At 33.9% G+C, this 16,409-nt stretch overlaps 1 protein-coding gene across 1 annotated transcript in view; it reads left to right on the top strand.

The window, feature by feature from the left end:
* The window catches only part of DACH2 (dachshund family transcription factor 2), a 750,043-nt gene that overhangs the window by 163,342 nt on the left and 570,292 nt on the right, over positions 1-16,409 (top strand). The window contains exon 2 of the mRNA XM_043459522.1: positions 5,718-5,756. Within this exon, the coding sequence (XP_043315457.1) occupies positions 5,718-5,756 (39 nt within the window). The remainder of the gene's footprint in view (positions 1-5,717; positions 5,757-16,409) is intronic.

The raw sequence follows: 16,409 nt of genomic DNA, 5'->3' as shown, positions 1-16,409 counted from the left end.
AGTTTCAATTCTTCTTTTCCTATCTGGATTCCTTTTACTACTTTTTCATCTAAATTCATATAGCTATTAGTTTGTTATAGCTGTTAAATACATATAGCTATCACTCTAGATATAAGTGATGCCTTCATCTAAATTCATATAGCTATTAGTTTGTTATAGCTGTTAAATTCTTATAGCTATCACTCTAGATATAAGTGATGCCTTCATCTAAATTCGTATAGCTATTAGTTTGTTATAGCTTTTAAATTCTTATAGTTATCACTCTAGATATAAATGATGCCTTCATCTAAATTCATATAGCTATTAGTTTGTTATAGCTATTAAATTCTTAAGCTATTAGCATTCAACTTTAATTAATTAGATATTTTTGAGTTCCTATTCTATTCCAGGAAATCATGTGGAGTTTACTACTTGCAGACTTTCCATGCAATAATTTGTGACTACGATATATCTCTCATTTCAGATTACAATATACTTGATAACAGGGAATGTGTTTGAAGATTTTTGTACTCTCCATAGCCCCGTAGCAAAGAGCCTTTTGTACATAGTTGATGATCTGTAAGTATTTGTAGATGTATGTTAAGCTAAGAAGGTGCTATCAAGGAGATAAAAGTGGCCTCTGTGGGATCAGTACACAAACTGTTAGATATCAATTATAACTACATTTGAAGAGCTTCCCTTAACTCTTAAAGAAGTTGGTTCTTTACATATTATGAAAGTGATAAAATGATCAAGGAAGAAATATCAAGGAGAAGGGGGTATTTCATTCATACTCAGATAAATATTATCAACAATAGGAAGTGGAAGAGCACTGAATCGGATTAAAAACCCTTCAGTCTCTGTTTCTACATATATACAGATGGGATAGTGTTTTGAACCCACTTTTGCATATAGAGTAGTTGTACTGCATTAGTTAATGATGAGAATTGTAAAACTATGTAACAGTAGGGTATTTTGTTACTGTAAATCTAAATAAGATATTATTATTTAATGAGATTCTGAGTTCAAAAAGGAGCTATATCAAAATATAATAATTTGTAATGTTAAGTACCTGCCTCTCATGTCTTAATTGGTGATCATATGCTTTTAGTTTAATCTTATTTTATTTTATGATGGTAGAGTGGTCCTTGTCAGAGATTAAATCAAGGGAGGAATGCAAGGGACTTAATAGACTTTCAGATACAAAATTTTCTTTATTCCCACTCCTGCCCCTTACCATTACATTGAGAGCATATCCAGATCAAGATTCTTTTGCTCTGACCATGCTTGACTGTCTTCATCTGCAGCAAGACTAAACCAGATAGGATTATCAGGATGATCAACTGGCAAATGAATTCATTTTGTTAGAAACAGCTTAGCTGAGTTCTGCCTATAGAACTGTCAGTGTTTCACATTTAATTTAAGCTTCACTAAACAAATAAGCCAAATGTTAAAAAAAAGTAAAGGTATAATTAAAATAAATTTCAAACTATTCTTTCTCTCCTGAGTAACTTCATAATGATTCTATATTTTTACCTATCAAAAGTTCAGAATATTTGATGCCATTAATTAAATTTAAGCTCATGATATTTCTGATCAACTTTAGCTACTCACTGAAAGTTTACTAATTCTAAAACACCCTGACTGTCCTTATAGAAATTAAGCCCCATCATAAATGATGTAAATCAGTGTAGCATAGAAGAAATATGTTCTTAAGATATATTTTATTAAAATAAGCTTGAAGACTCTACAATGATGGATTTAAATGAGTAAATTGTCACATTACATAACTAATTTCCTGTTCATTTGACAACTTTTTACTGAATGCTTACTTTGTGAACAAGAAACCTAAACTCATTCTTCAATGGAAATGCTATTTCAAAAGAAAAAATAGATCTAAACTACATAAATAGATAAAATATTTACACATTGCTATAAATGCTATGAAGGAAACACCATTTTATTCAGTAATTTAGAATTGGAGACTGCCACTAACTTCTTTATGTAGGCAGCATACTATTTAGAATTAGGCTAATTTACGATTGCCTCAGTGTGTTATCAAATCATCAAAAACAAGTTAACTAAAAGCTGATAAAGCAGCGATTGCACTCAGTGTCTCAGGGGCTTTAATGTACATCTACCATAAATGTTTGCTTTGGCTTATTGAGCATTTCCTTAGTGTTTTCTGTGAGTCACACTGAATATACTATAGAAAGACATAATCATCAACCAGCAGACATGAAATATAACTAGTGTAAACAGGGTTTAAAAAGTCTCTTATGAAAGGCTGGCTAGAACTCCCAAATGGACCAAGAACAGGATTCAAAGGGTCACTCATGTTTTCTCTAGCCAAACTTACAATCATGGATAACAAGATTGTAAAGAAAAACATTTCCAACAGAACTATTGTGGACAAATATTCCACAACAATAAATGGTTTAAAATTTATGAAGCTTTTGAGGAATTTTGATGTTTAAAGCTTGATAAAATAGGAATAATTTTAGATATGTTATCTAATAATTAGAATTCATTTTTTTTACTATTTACAGTATATATGTATTGATACCCCCTTCTTACAAAAATTTAAAATGCTGTAAGCTCATTTATCAACTACCAGTCCATCCCATATTTAATTTTCCTTTTCTCCCCTTTAGACTGACTTTAAATCCAACTGACTTTTTAAAGTCAAGCTCATGCACAAAAGTATTTCAGAAGAAACATATTTAATATGACCAAAATTTTTGTTATCCTTAAATAGTTCTAGGAAAAGTAAATTTCTGAATTTTATGGAGGAAAGGAGGAAGTTGTTTTATTGTTTGGGTTCTTGAATGAGAAGACCATGCCTTTGGCAACTTAAGTGATCAAGAGGCTGTTTGGATGTCCTCTGGAAACTTAAGTAGGCCTAGAATATCCAGGCCTCTATTTTTATATTTTTAAAATGAAAAGTAAGTTCAGCTCCTTTTTCTTTTGACATACAGTCTTGTCAAAGAATTTCCAGGATCCCTAAAGAAATTAAACAGGTTTCTAAAAGCTGCTGTGGAGTAAGAGTTGGCATATAAAATGAAGAAAGTTATTAGACTGAAGAAAGTTTCCTAAAGGTTCCAACAGTGGAAATGTAACAGTTACCCTTTACCATGATGTAATCACATCTCCAAAGAGAAACTAAAAAAAAAAAAAAAAATTACCAACACAGATTTACTTGTCATTTATCCCCTACAGATAAAGTTAGAGGTAGAGGCAGGGTAGGACATATTTATTACATTTGTTTCCCAAATCAGCATTTTGTTTATTGCATTGGGCCAGGAAAACACATTACATGACTCAGTGATCTTGTCTGCATGAGGAACAGCTAAAGCCGAATTTAGTAGTCTCTAAAGTATGGCAATATGTGCAAGTTAATCGCTGACTCTCATTTAAAAGCATAGGAAACATTTTTTCTAGTTTTATTGAGGTAGCTGACAAAATTTGTATGTTTTTAAATAATCATTTTATTTATCTATTTGTTTGGCTGGTCTTTGTTGCTGTGCATGGGCTTTCTCTACTTGCGATGATGAGTGGGGGCTACTTACTAGTTGCAGTGTGCTGGCTTCTCATTGCGGTGGCTTCTCTTGTTGCAGAGCTGGGCTGTAGGGCACAGGAGCTTCAGTAGTTGATGCACGTGGTCTCTGTAGTCACAGTTCCCATTCTCTAGACCACAGGCTCAATATTTGTGGCACACAGGCTTAGTTGCTTTTTGGCATGTAGAATCTTCCTAGACCAGGGATCAAACTCATGTCTCCTGTGGATTCTTCACTACTGAGCCACCATGGAAGCCCAATTTGTGCGTTTTTAAGGTGTACAATCATTTTACATTTATTAAACTATAGAAAATGTTTTATTGACCTTTTGGAATTTTGACTATATGGCAACTACTTTGATTGAATGGTACTGTTTCTGAACAAATTCAGAAATGTAGAAGTCATGTTTTATTTTGAATGTCAAAAATAAAGTATATGTATTTAACTCATGGTCCCTAAGGTCCTGGAGTTATAACTAGTTTTAGGCAGTATTGTAAAATACATTCTTAAACAACTGACAAGACAAATGAGAAATTTTCAAAAGTCAAGGTAAACTCCTAATTTTCTAATAAATTTTAAAATCCTTAATAAAAGGACAGTTAGCTCATGGATATTTATATATTTATTGGATAATTCTAATAAGAATGTTTCAGAATTTGGTAAATTCAAAATCTATTTTGAATAATCTATGAAACTTAAGCTATAGAAAATTTAAATTATTTTTTCTTAACTTAGCATAATTATGTACATATGGTGGCAGTCAAAAAAGTTCTGTTGAGTTCAGAAAGTTTTATAGTTAAAGAAGGAGGATCTCTGGTGAAAGGGAAAAAAGTCCTCCAATATAAAGCCCACTAGATTAAGGAAGTATGCATTATCATTGACTTGGTATGTATGAGTATATTCTACTTTAAGAAAATGTAATTTCAAAACAGGTTGGGTAAGTGAGCTATAAAACAAAAACAAATAGTTCTGACAATTAAGTGACAGACACAGGAGTAGGTGAAAAATGCTCTCTTTCCTTCACTGCCACCTCCTTTCCTCAGCAACCTCAGATATATATTTGCATCTGTGGTTTATTTAAAAAATCTTTCTATAGACCTTTAAGCAGGAAAGCAGTTGCCTTTCAAAAACAATGAAAGACGTGAAAGGAATCTTAATAAAAAGGCTATTAGGAGAGATTTTGAAGGGGTGATGAACTGACCATATATATTTGTAGTGGATATTAGAGGGAGATTCCTGTTTCTGTACTACTAAGAAATGCAATAAGGCTCAAAATAGCCAAATTACATTACTGACAGTTTTTTTTTTCCCCCAGCTTATCATTTTAAATTTCATTGTTCTTAAAGGGTATAGAAGCACTGGGAACTATTATACTGTTAGAAAGAATGGTTATTTTGTTAACTAAGATGATTACATGGGTTTTTATCAATCTCTTTTGTATGTTTAACTTATTTTGTGCAGATGTGTGTATGACTGTATATGTGTATGTGTCTGAGTGTGTGTGTGTGTGTGTGTGTGTGTGTGTGTGTGTGTGTGTGTGCATAACCCTTTTGGGGAAGATGTAAGATAGTTCAGTATTGCTTCAGAAATAAGTATATAGTGAGCTGTGTGATTAATGGCTCTATGTTTAGGAAATTAAGGCATAGCATTGATACTGGCTTGCTTTTATCATCCTGTTGGCCTGATAAAAATGAGAGAAAAAAATTAGAAAGGATTCTTTTCCCTAAAAAGTATTGGCATACCCAATGGGATGGGAAAGAAGACTCTTGAGAGAAAGGGAAAAGACACAATATTCCTGAGTCATTTTTTGAAATTGGTATGACCCGAGGCCATTTTCTTCAACATAAATCTATAATGATATTTCCTTGCCTTCATACATAGAAAAGCCCTAAACCACATGACATTTAGCATTATTCTTTACTCAGTGGGGATTAGACCAGAAATGTAATAACATTATTCATATATTTAAAACACTATCTGATAGCAATTCAGGCTTTCCTACTTTCTTTGTGTCTTCCCTGCTGGTGTTTTATTGTGTGTAACCTATTTAAAATTTCTGCAGAATTTAAGAAGATTTTTTTTGTAAAATATAATAAAGCCTTGATTAATTGGAAACTAACTAACCAGAACTCTCAATTAACCAGTTTTATTTATTTATTTTTTGCTACACTCTCCTTTTAGAAGGAAGAGGCAAATGACAAGAAAACAAGCTGTTAACAGGTATTTATGTGTTTATTTTTTAAAAATCAACTTCCTGGGAATGCCCTGGATCCTGTACAGATTCAGCCCAACTTCGATAACTTTGTTCCCTGTACTATACTTACTAAGGTAGGAAAGTAGAACTGTTTAAAATTTTTGGCAGCAAATATTGAATATTGCTTAATCCTTAATTAATAATAAAATCCAAACACCTGATTAGAACCCATCTATCTATTTGAGGGTTTTAGTTAATTGGGGTCTTCACAGTTTCACTATTGCCAGTTAATGATCATTCATATATACTGTATTAACTGAGAGTGGATCCCAGGATCACACAGGTGGGAGATGACTTCCACCATAGAAAGCATCTCCTTTCCTGGGAACTAAAGCAGAAGCTAGAGAAAGCCTACAAAGTTGATGGGGGTTGAGTAAGTTCACTGACATAAAAATAATGTCACCTATGTAAAATAATGGGAAAGTAATTCACCTGCCCTGTGGCTCTGAAATGCTTAGGAAGGTACATTCACTTTTGCAGGGCAGCACAGGCTATTAAGTGTGCTATAGCAAGAATGCAAAAAAACCAAAACAAACAAACAAACCAAAAAACAACCCAGGCATTCTAATCTCCTGGAATCTTTCTAAGCATTAGGCACAGATATATACGCTGTAGGCATGATACTAGTTCTAAAATATTTGAAATTGTTTTTACTCTAAAAATACATTTTTAAAGTATTTGAAACTCTTAAGATTTATACTTCATATATATGACAATTTCAGCTAAGTTGCAACCAGAGACACCATATTGCTCCAGGCTTCATACCTTTTAGGTTGTAATGGAAAAAAAGAATGGGTGGTTAACAGAGATGTAAGGGACAAGGAGGGCAACCCATGATTCTAAAGTACATTTTGATATTGCCTGCCAGTAACACCCCCTCTTCAGTTTAAGTCACCCTTTGGTGAATTTTGCCCCCTTCCTTCAGGGCTGCTCATGATGCATGTTTTATCTGTATTTTTTTCTACAAGGAAAATGTCATAGGGTTGTTGGAAAGATGGGGGCCATATCATGTGATTTGTCCTGGGTTTTCAACATGGAAAATGAAAATCATCAGAGTGGTGTTTCAAATATCTGGGGTATTTTCTGTACTGAATGTTACTTTTAAATACCATGCACACTAAAGAATATCCAAGTGACCTGAAGCAGTGGATGTGCCTCCTTAAGTGCTAAACTTATTTTTAAACTCTAACTTCAGTGTTAGGGAGACTAGAGCTCATTAGATTTAATTAATGAATGATTTTAACTGAAAAAGTTTAAATGGATTGAGCTTTGAGGTTAAGTTTGGGATATTGAAAATAAGTGTTTTTGATTTTATATAAATGCAATTGAATTCAGGCATTGAAATTGACTTTTTAAAAGTAAAATGACATGCAAATTAATGTCAACTTTTTTCTCTAAATTAAACAAAACATTTTATAACTGTATAGATTTACTTCTAGATTAATCAGAATACACATTACATATGCAGATATATGAATCAGAACACACATTATATATGCAGTTTTTCATTTGCTGTAATCTGAGAAAAACTGTGAAATGTTTTTGAAAGCATATGTACTGATGCAGAAACTACAGAGAAACAGGAGACTTGCAAATTCTAATACCTACCAAAGCAAGGATGGTAGCATAAATGAAAGGCCAAAAGCAATAGGGAGTGGTGGGGGCTGTGGTGACCAGGAGAGCATATATTCTTTCCAAGGTAGGTTTAGTTGCTCGGTCGTGTCTGATTCTTGCAATCCCATGGACTGTAGCCCACTAGGCTCCTCTGTCCATGGGATTCTCCAGGCAAGAATACTGGAGTGGGTTGCCATTTCCTTCTCCAAAGGTGGCAGCTATTACTCAACTCAGCTGATTGCTACCAGAATGGGAATTCAGGCTCAGTGTTGTTAGTATCTGACTGTTTAAGAGAAGCTGGGAATCCAGAATTTTATATGAAATTCTCCAATTGTTAAATGTTGGTAACAAAGTCAATAAAGACCAAAATAACAAACAAACAAACAAAAAAACAATACTATGCAGGGAAAGCAAAACCCATCTGTGGTCTGAATTTAGCCTATGGACTTAGTTTGCAACCTTTAGTTTAAATTGTAGGTCCTCTGTGATTTAAAAAAAAAAAATCACAGTATGTTATAAATGCACCCAAAGGTCTTGATGATGGAAAATTCATATAAAGTATATAAATAATAAGTGGAGTGCTTGTAAATAATTCTCCTGATATTAAAAATTGTGGTTATACACTTTGTGACATTTTTCTTACAATATAGAAATAGACAAGATAGTTTTACCTCAATGTGGTTTGAAAACTAAGATAAAATCATGAATTTTTGTTTTCATGTTTATCAACCCAATGCAGCATGAAAGATCATTTCTTCTATGTCCAAAAGAGAATATTTAGGTATAGGTTCTGTCATATAATTAAGGGTACTATATAAAGCCCTATTTATGGTGCTTTAATAGGAAGAAAGCCATGTGTTATTTTAAATTGGCTTGCCTTTAAACAAATTCCCAATTTTATCTAGTGAAATTCCTTTGTTTTTACAAATGGTTAAAATAAGAAATAAAAGAAATGTAAGTAGTTAACACAACAAAACTTTATTTGAACTTTTGATAGGCATTGGCAAAGATAAAACAAAAGCTGGTCACTTGAGAATTTACTAAGAAGTAGCTTGGACTGAGCTGGACTTTGCTTGTTTTTCCTGTCTTGCCCTGGACCTTAGCACATAATCCCACTGTTATACATTGCTTTTGACATCTGTATACCCCTTCATCACTGGCAATCCAAAAGAATATTTGTCTAAAAAGGAAACAATTAAGTTCCAATCTGTCTAGGAAAAAAGAAATCAAGAGAAAAGAAAAATACCCACTGCTAAACTTGCTTTAACAACCCCTATCATCTATACAATAAATCCTTAGTCAGGATGGTAAATTAACATTGTCATTTTTGATGAGAAACTTAGAAGAATTTTAAAAAAGAGAAAAGTGAAAAAGAAAGAAAAGAATGCCAAATGTCAAATCTTAACTAAAAAATCCCCACCTTTCACCTGTTGACATATTATTCTACTTGCAGATTTAATACAGACACATATGAAAGATGAGAAACTGTTGGCCAACTGGTCAACACATATGACACCGTGTAAAATAGCTGATGTTTATTTACTTAAATAAAATTTGGGTGGACAGTGCTGCCCTTTCTAGATCAGCAGATAGTTTTGATCACAAGTAAGCTGTTGTGTGATACAGATGAACTATGTTTAAATATAGTAATGAATTAAAACCGCTCCCTAAAATCCTTAACAAGTGGAGATTCTTAGTTAATTGGTTAGTCTTCAAAGGTAGAGAATCTAAGAAATAAGTGACTTTTTGATGCATTTGACCAATGTAGACATAGAAATAAGTTTATTCAGGATACATTTTGATGAACTAGTTTTTTTTTTTTTTTTGCCAGAACATTATAGTATCTAACAGTTTTCAAACATGATACCCCTGGTGATTTTTCATGTATTAGTTCATTTAATCATCATGACAGCCCAATAAAACAAGGGCTATTATTGTGATCCTTGTTTTGCAGATCATGACACTGAGGTACAATGAAGGTTAGTGATTTATCTGAGGCCCCACAGCCTATAAATACTGAGCTAGCATTTGAATCAAGGCTGTTTGATTTCAAAGTTCATATATGTTGGATCAATATATTTTATAACCTGACAACTAGAATCAGACTAATTACCCAAACACCTAATTTCATTATATGTGTGTATATGTATATATGTATATTTTTTTTAGTTGCTCAGTCATGTCTGACTCTTTGTGACCCCATGGACTGCAACACTCCAGGCTTCCCTGTACTTCACTATTTTCTGGAGTTTGCTCAAAAAAAGCATCCTTCTTTATGGTTCATCTCTCACATCCATATATGACTGCTGAAAAAACTCTATGGACCTTTGTCAGCAAAGTAATATCTCTGCTTTTTACTATGCTGTCTAGGTTTATCATAGCTTTTCTTCCAAGGAGCAAGTGTCTTTTAATTGTATGGCTGCAGTCACCATCTGCAGTGATTTTGGAGCCCAAGAAAATAAAGTCTCTCACTGTTTCCATTGTTTCCCCATCTATTTCCCATGGGGCCACCCACTTACATACTTACCGTACATTCAGAGGAGGTCATGAAGCTGAAATATATTGTGTACTATAGCATTAAAAATATTATAATAATGTTTGAAATTATTGTTTTGTTCCACTGTCCTAAAATCAGGAACTACAGTTTTACCATACCAGTCTCAGGATAGCCAATATAGTTTTCAGTTTAGTTCAGTCACTCAATTGTGTCCAGCTTTTTGCAACCCCATGGACTGCAGCATGACAGGCTTCCCTGTCCATTATCAACTCCCAGAACTTGCTCAAAATCATGTCCATCGAGTCGGTGATGCCATCCAACCATCTCGTCCTCTGTCATCCCCATCTCCTCCTACCTTCAATCTTTCCCAGCATCAGGGTCTTTTCCAGTGAATCAGCTCTTCGGATGAGGTGGCTGAAGTATTGGAGCTTCAGCTTCAGCATCAGTCCTTCCAATGAAAATTCAGGACTGATTTCCTTTAGGATTGATTGGTTTGATCTCCTTGCAGTCCAATGGACTCTGAAGAGTCTTCTCCAACACCACAGTTCAAAAGCATCAGTTCTTTGGCAGTCTGCTTTCTTTATGGTCCAACTCTCACATCCATACATGACTACTTTTATTTATTATTATTTTTTTTTATTAGTTGGAGGCTAATTACTTCACAACATTTCAGTGGGTTTTGTCATACATTGATATGAATCAGCCATAGATTTACACGTATTCCCCATCCCGATCCCACCTCCACCTCCCCCTCCACCCGATTCCTCTGGGTCTTCCCAGTGCACCAGGCCCGAGCACTTGTCTCATGCATCCCACCTGGGCTGGTGATCTGTTTCACCATAGATAGTATACATGCTGTTCTTTTGAAATATCCCACCGTCACATTCTCCCACAGAGTTCAAAAGTCTGTTCTGTATTTCTGTGTCTCTTTTTCTGTTTTGCATATAGTGTTATTGTTACCATCTTTCTAAATTCCATATATATGTGTTAGTATGCTGTAATGTTCTTTATCTTTCTGGCTTACTTCACTCTGTATAAGGGGCTCCAGTTTCATCCATCTCATTAGGACTGATTCAAATGAATTCTTTTTAACGGCTGAGTAATATTCCATGGTGTATATGAATCTTTGTAGGTGACTGGGCTACGGAGAACACTCTGGGAACATGACTACTTTTAGAGGGACCAAAAATATATTTGCTGAACTTAAAATAAATGTTTGTAAAAAAAAATCAGACAACACCTATAAAAGGAGATTCAATTAGGTTGACAGAATTTTCAAAATAAACCTTGGTTAGCTTTTTTTTTTTTTTTCTTTAAACAGTACTGTAATGAACATCATGTTTTCTTGTGCCCATGTTGGAGAATTTCTCTGGTGTATAAGTCATAAGTGAGATTTTTGACCTGTGGACTTTAATTTAATTTGTTACTGCCAAATTGCTCTTTAAAGCTGGTCTGGTTTACCCTCCCACTAACATTATATAAGAGTTCCTATTTCCCAACATTCTTGCAAATGTTGTAGGTATTTTTTTTTAAACAAATATTTCTTTGAAGAAAAAATGATTGTTTTTTTATTGATTCTCTTCCATGCTTATACATTACAGATGAAACATTGATTCTGATCACTTAGTGCACATAACAATGTTTACTGACACTATTTTTGTCACTGTTTTTCATTTAAAATATATGAGGTTCTGATAAGCATACAAATAGTATGTAAAATTTTGAAGACAATTTTCCAGGTTACAAAGCACTTTCTCATAAAGCCTCATTTGATGAGATTGTGTGGTGTAGCAGGAAGAGCTCTGGAAAATTTCAAGTCAAAAGTTCATGGCCTTAACAACCCTGAAAATCACTCTGTGGCTTGGGACCTCAGTTGCTACATCTGTAAAATTAGGATGTTTGACTAAGCAATCTCTTAGAAACAAACTATAACCTTTGATCTATGATACATGTCACCCCCTTTCCTTGAACCCCAATTTGCTTATTGTGCATAAAGCATAAAGACAAAATTGAATTTTATCAATTTGTGAAAACTGTTGTAACACTCTCTCACTTATTTAAGATCATGAGTTTATCCTCTTTATCTTGTGTGTCTCTTAATTCAAGGACAATTGGGGATGTGGGTGGGATAGAAGAGGGAAGTGGGTGTTCAGCATTAGAAGGACTAGACTGTCGTAACACACCATCTTGAATTAATCTTCAATGTTGCATACTCTGAAGCATCATATTACAAATGCTGAAAATGCAATCAAAGTTCCACCACTGTTTATTGTGGCTTTTTGTTTCTTTTCAAACTCACTTTATGCAGATTTCAGATTCAAAGAAGAGACTATTCAGTATTTGCAGCTCACTTAAGATTTGTTTCTAGCAGTGCTTTTATGGTGCTGCACACAGCTACTTAAAGTGTTGAGAGGACTCAGGTTGATTATTTTGTATTTCTATTTGGATAGAGGGGGAGTAAGTAATTGGATTTTGCATTTGGAGAGTCTTTTCATTAGGAAGATCTGGATCTTTAACCTGAGGTTTAACAAAGAGTTTTCAGGATTTCTTAGATTCTATGTGTACCAGAAAGAACACTCAGAAGCATAACTATCTAATATTATGAGATTAAAATATAAAATGGAGAGACTTGAAACTGATCTTATTTAAACTCCTGGAATGAGGCAAATATACCATAAAACACACAGACTCACACGCTCAAATACAAGTATATATACTATCTCAAGCACAGAATACCCAGAATACCTATTATTTCCAATGACTTTTAAAAAGGAAACTTTTTATCTATGAGAATATTGAACATAGTTATGTTTTTAGTGAAGCTTCTACTTATGAAAGTTTGCAGTTCTGGCAAACAGAATCTAAATCCGTCAATCTCTGGTGATGAAGACATTTTTAGACCTCTCTTTTTATGAATAGTCCTGAGAAAAATGTTTGACTGTTGCATCCCTAGGAAGTGAACTGACCTCCTACAGAGTTTCAACATCAGATATTTCAAGAAAATTGTGGTTCACACACTTTGTTCAAATGACCTCCAGATTAATACAGATCACATGTGTATCCTTCATTGTCCAAATGTGACAATCAGCCTAGAAAATCCTGCATAAGTTGCCTTTGAGTGTTTTTACCCATTTTGGTGTATTTGTGAACTGACCCTTGGGCCCATATTTAAGAACTTCCATGGCTAATTTTTGCTAATTGGCATCCTGCTCTACAGTTTAAGCATACTCTGAAAACCACTGTTTTGCTTACTGTGTTACTTCCACTAGTTCAGTGAAGAAGAACTTGTGCCAAGTTAATCTAGATTATTTTTTCCCTGATCATACCTATCCTAAGTGGAGATGTATTTGAGAGAGATGTAATCAAATAATGTAACTTTTTCAATAAGCACTAAGTAAATCACTCAAAACAGAGATATCCCCACACCTTTTAGCTAGTTTCTGTAGGTCAGAGAATTTTCAAGACAGCACATCTTGGGTGTAAAAAAAAAAAAGTAACAGAGAAGACTGTTGGGAAATTACCACTCTGCTTTTTTTGAGAAAATAAAAATCATGTATTTTTATTTATAAAAACAAGAAAGGAGGAAATATAAGCATTGCTCTTTTGTCTTTTCACCCACATTTCTAAAAAGGATTGTTTGCATTTGTGATGTCAATTGATCTTTACAAAACCATTTGAAGTGAAGTGTTAGTTGCTCAGTCATGTCTGAGTCTGCAATCCCATAGACTATAGCCCCTCAGGCTCCTCTGTCCAAGGAATTCTCCAGGCCATACTGGAGTGGGTAGCCATTCCCTTCTCCAGGGGCTCTTGCTGACCCAGGGATGGAACTTGGGTCTCCTGCATTGCAGGTGAATTCTTTACTATCTGAGCCACCAGGGAAGCTTCACAAAACCATTTACAGTTGTTCTATTGCTACTCCTTACTCCGTGCAGACGCTTTTATTAGCTTGAAGGAAGCCTTGGCAAACATTTATCTTTTATCCACAAAACACCAAAATCATAGACACTTTTGTCTTAACCTATGTCTCCAAGAATACCTAGATGCTTTGCCATGGATGGCATTTAGATAATAATACTATAATATTAGTATAAAAAGATTCCTTTTTGCTATTATTGAAAATCCAGTTTGAACCTTGAGCAAGGAATTTGCATGATGTTTCCTTGGGATTACCTACATTCTTGTCCACTGTGACCTTGTCATTTTGCTCACAGTTGGAAATTTAATGCAGAGTGACTAAGATAATGTTGTTTACACAGACTTTAAGTAGAGTGATGTTATAGTCAAGCCAGTGTCACATCACCCAAAGTGAAGGAAGACTTAATTGCCATAATCCCATAAAAAAAAAAAAATCTTGGCTATGTGTAGCATAATAATGTAATGTTCTGCATGTTACATTTAATAACGTGATGGTACAATACGTTAGGTTTCAGGCTATGTGTCTCCTTAATATAAAGGAAAGGACAGTGGATTTATAGAAGGAAAACAGACTTGTAAGTAAGATACTTGTCTCTGTTCAGGTGAAGTCTGTCCTTTTTTTTTTTTTTTTTTTTTTAATAGTTAGAAGAGTTGCCTAGTGATGTGAAAATGAAAGGATTGCTAAAATATCCATAAATCTAGACAGCAGTGAGAAAGGTGACAGACCATGAATTTCTCTGGAGGGTGCTGGGTAGATTTAGCTAAATGACTGAGACAGGATAAAGAGGAAAGGGTGATAACCACTTATTATTGTGAAATGGGGAACATATCATTAATTTACAAAGAAAGTGGTACTTTTCTAAAATTCTATAGCCCTATTCTTAAAAGTTTGTCAGTGTAACTAATTAGTTGCTAAAATGGAGTTGATTCTAAGACCCAGTATGAATGCATTTGAAAAGGCGGTGCATTGTCCCTAAATTGGTAGGGTTTGTAATACATCTTTATGAATGCTATGAAATAATGTTCAGAAATGGGACTATTATGCCAAAATGGTCGTTCTTTGGTTTGTAGTTCTTGAAGGAATTATGTTCCATGGCAACGTGCTCAACAGTCCTGCAGATATGTGTGAAGTGCCTTAAAGACATGCCCTGCTTTCTATTTTTCATAACACCCGAGTTTTCAGTACAAAAAATACCCTTGCTCAAAGGGTTCACCTCCTCCCAGTATATTAGGACTTCAAAGATCTGTTGTTACTTTGGATTATTATTGGGAATTTTTGTTTTTTAACTAATTATAATGTTCAAAACTAATTATAATGTTCAAAAATTCAGCCATAAAATGTAAAACAGTGTCTTAATAAATCCACTAGAAAACTAAGATGTTAAAATTATATGTAGCTCAATCAATAGATTCATGTAAAGTGATAGCTCATAATTCATGATACAAAGTGATAGATCATCTAATATGTAGTGTTATAGATTTTAAAAAATATGTGAATTATGTGAAAACATATAAAATATTCAAGCCTACTAATAATAGCAGCCATGCTTTGATTTGTTACAATTAGAGGAATTTAAAACATTTCAAACTGATTCATCATTACCAAAGGTTCTCCTTATAGACAATATATATATATATATATATAATATATATATATATAATATATATATATAATTCATTGATTTTTATTTGATGGAGGTCAGATGATTTGGACATTTTCATTTAAAATGGCTATTTCGGCCAGGACATGGAAGCAACCTAGATGTCCATCAGCAGATGAATGGATAAGAAAACTGTGGTACATTTGCACATGGAATATTACTCAGCCATTAAAAAGAATACATTTGAATCAGTTCTAATGATGTGGATGAAAGTGGAGCCTATTATAAAGAGTGAAGTAAGTCAGAAAGAAAAACACCAATATAGTATACTAATGCATATATATGGAATTTAGAAAGATGGTAGCTATAACCCTATATGCGAGACAGCAAAAGAGACACAGATGTATAGAACAGTCTTTTGGACTCTGTGGGAGAGGGCGAGGGTGGGATGATTTGGGAGAATGACATTGAAACATGTATATTATCATATGTGAAATGGATCACCAGTCCAGGTTCAATGCATGAGACGGGGTGCTTGGGGCTGGGGCACTGGGATGACCCAGAGGGATGGGTGGGGAGGGAGGTGGGAGGGGAGTTCAAGATGGGGAACACATGTACACCCGTGATGGATCCATGTCAGTGTATGGCAAAACCACTACAATATTGTAAAGTAATTACCTCCAATTAAAATAAATAAATTTATATTAAAAAAATAAAATGGCTATTTCTAGCTAAGTAGTATGTTTCTGCAATATAGTCAACAGAGCTGTATGCTTATGCTGCTTTAAATTGAAATTAACCTAAATAACAAAAATAGTTATTTTATATTCTTTATTCTGTAAGCATTTTACAAAAATCCATTAAATTACATTGGTGTAATTTATATTGCATCAATATATTGATATATATACATATATATCAATATATTGATATATTATATTGATGTTGATGTATCTAATATTAAGTATAAAAAAGTTAGTGGTTTTTATTGT

The sequence above is a fragment of the Cervus canadensis genome, chromosome X (assembly GCF_019320065.1).
Source record: "Cervus canadensis isolate Bull #8, Minnesota chromosome X, ASM1932006v1, whole genome shotgun sequence".
NCBI classification, from domain to species: Eukaryota; Metazoa; Chordata; class Mammalia; order Artiodactyla; family Cervidae; genus Cervus; species Cervus canadensis.
Note: the sequence above shows the minus strand (reverse complement) of the source record. Positions and strands in the feature narration are given on the sequence as shown.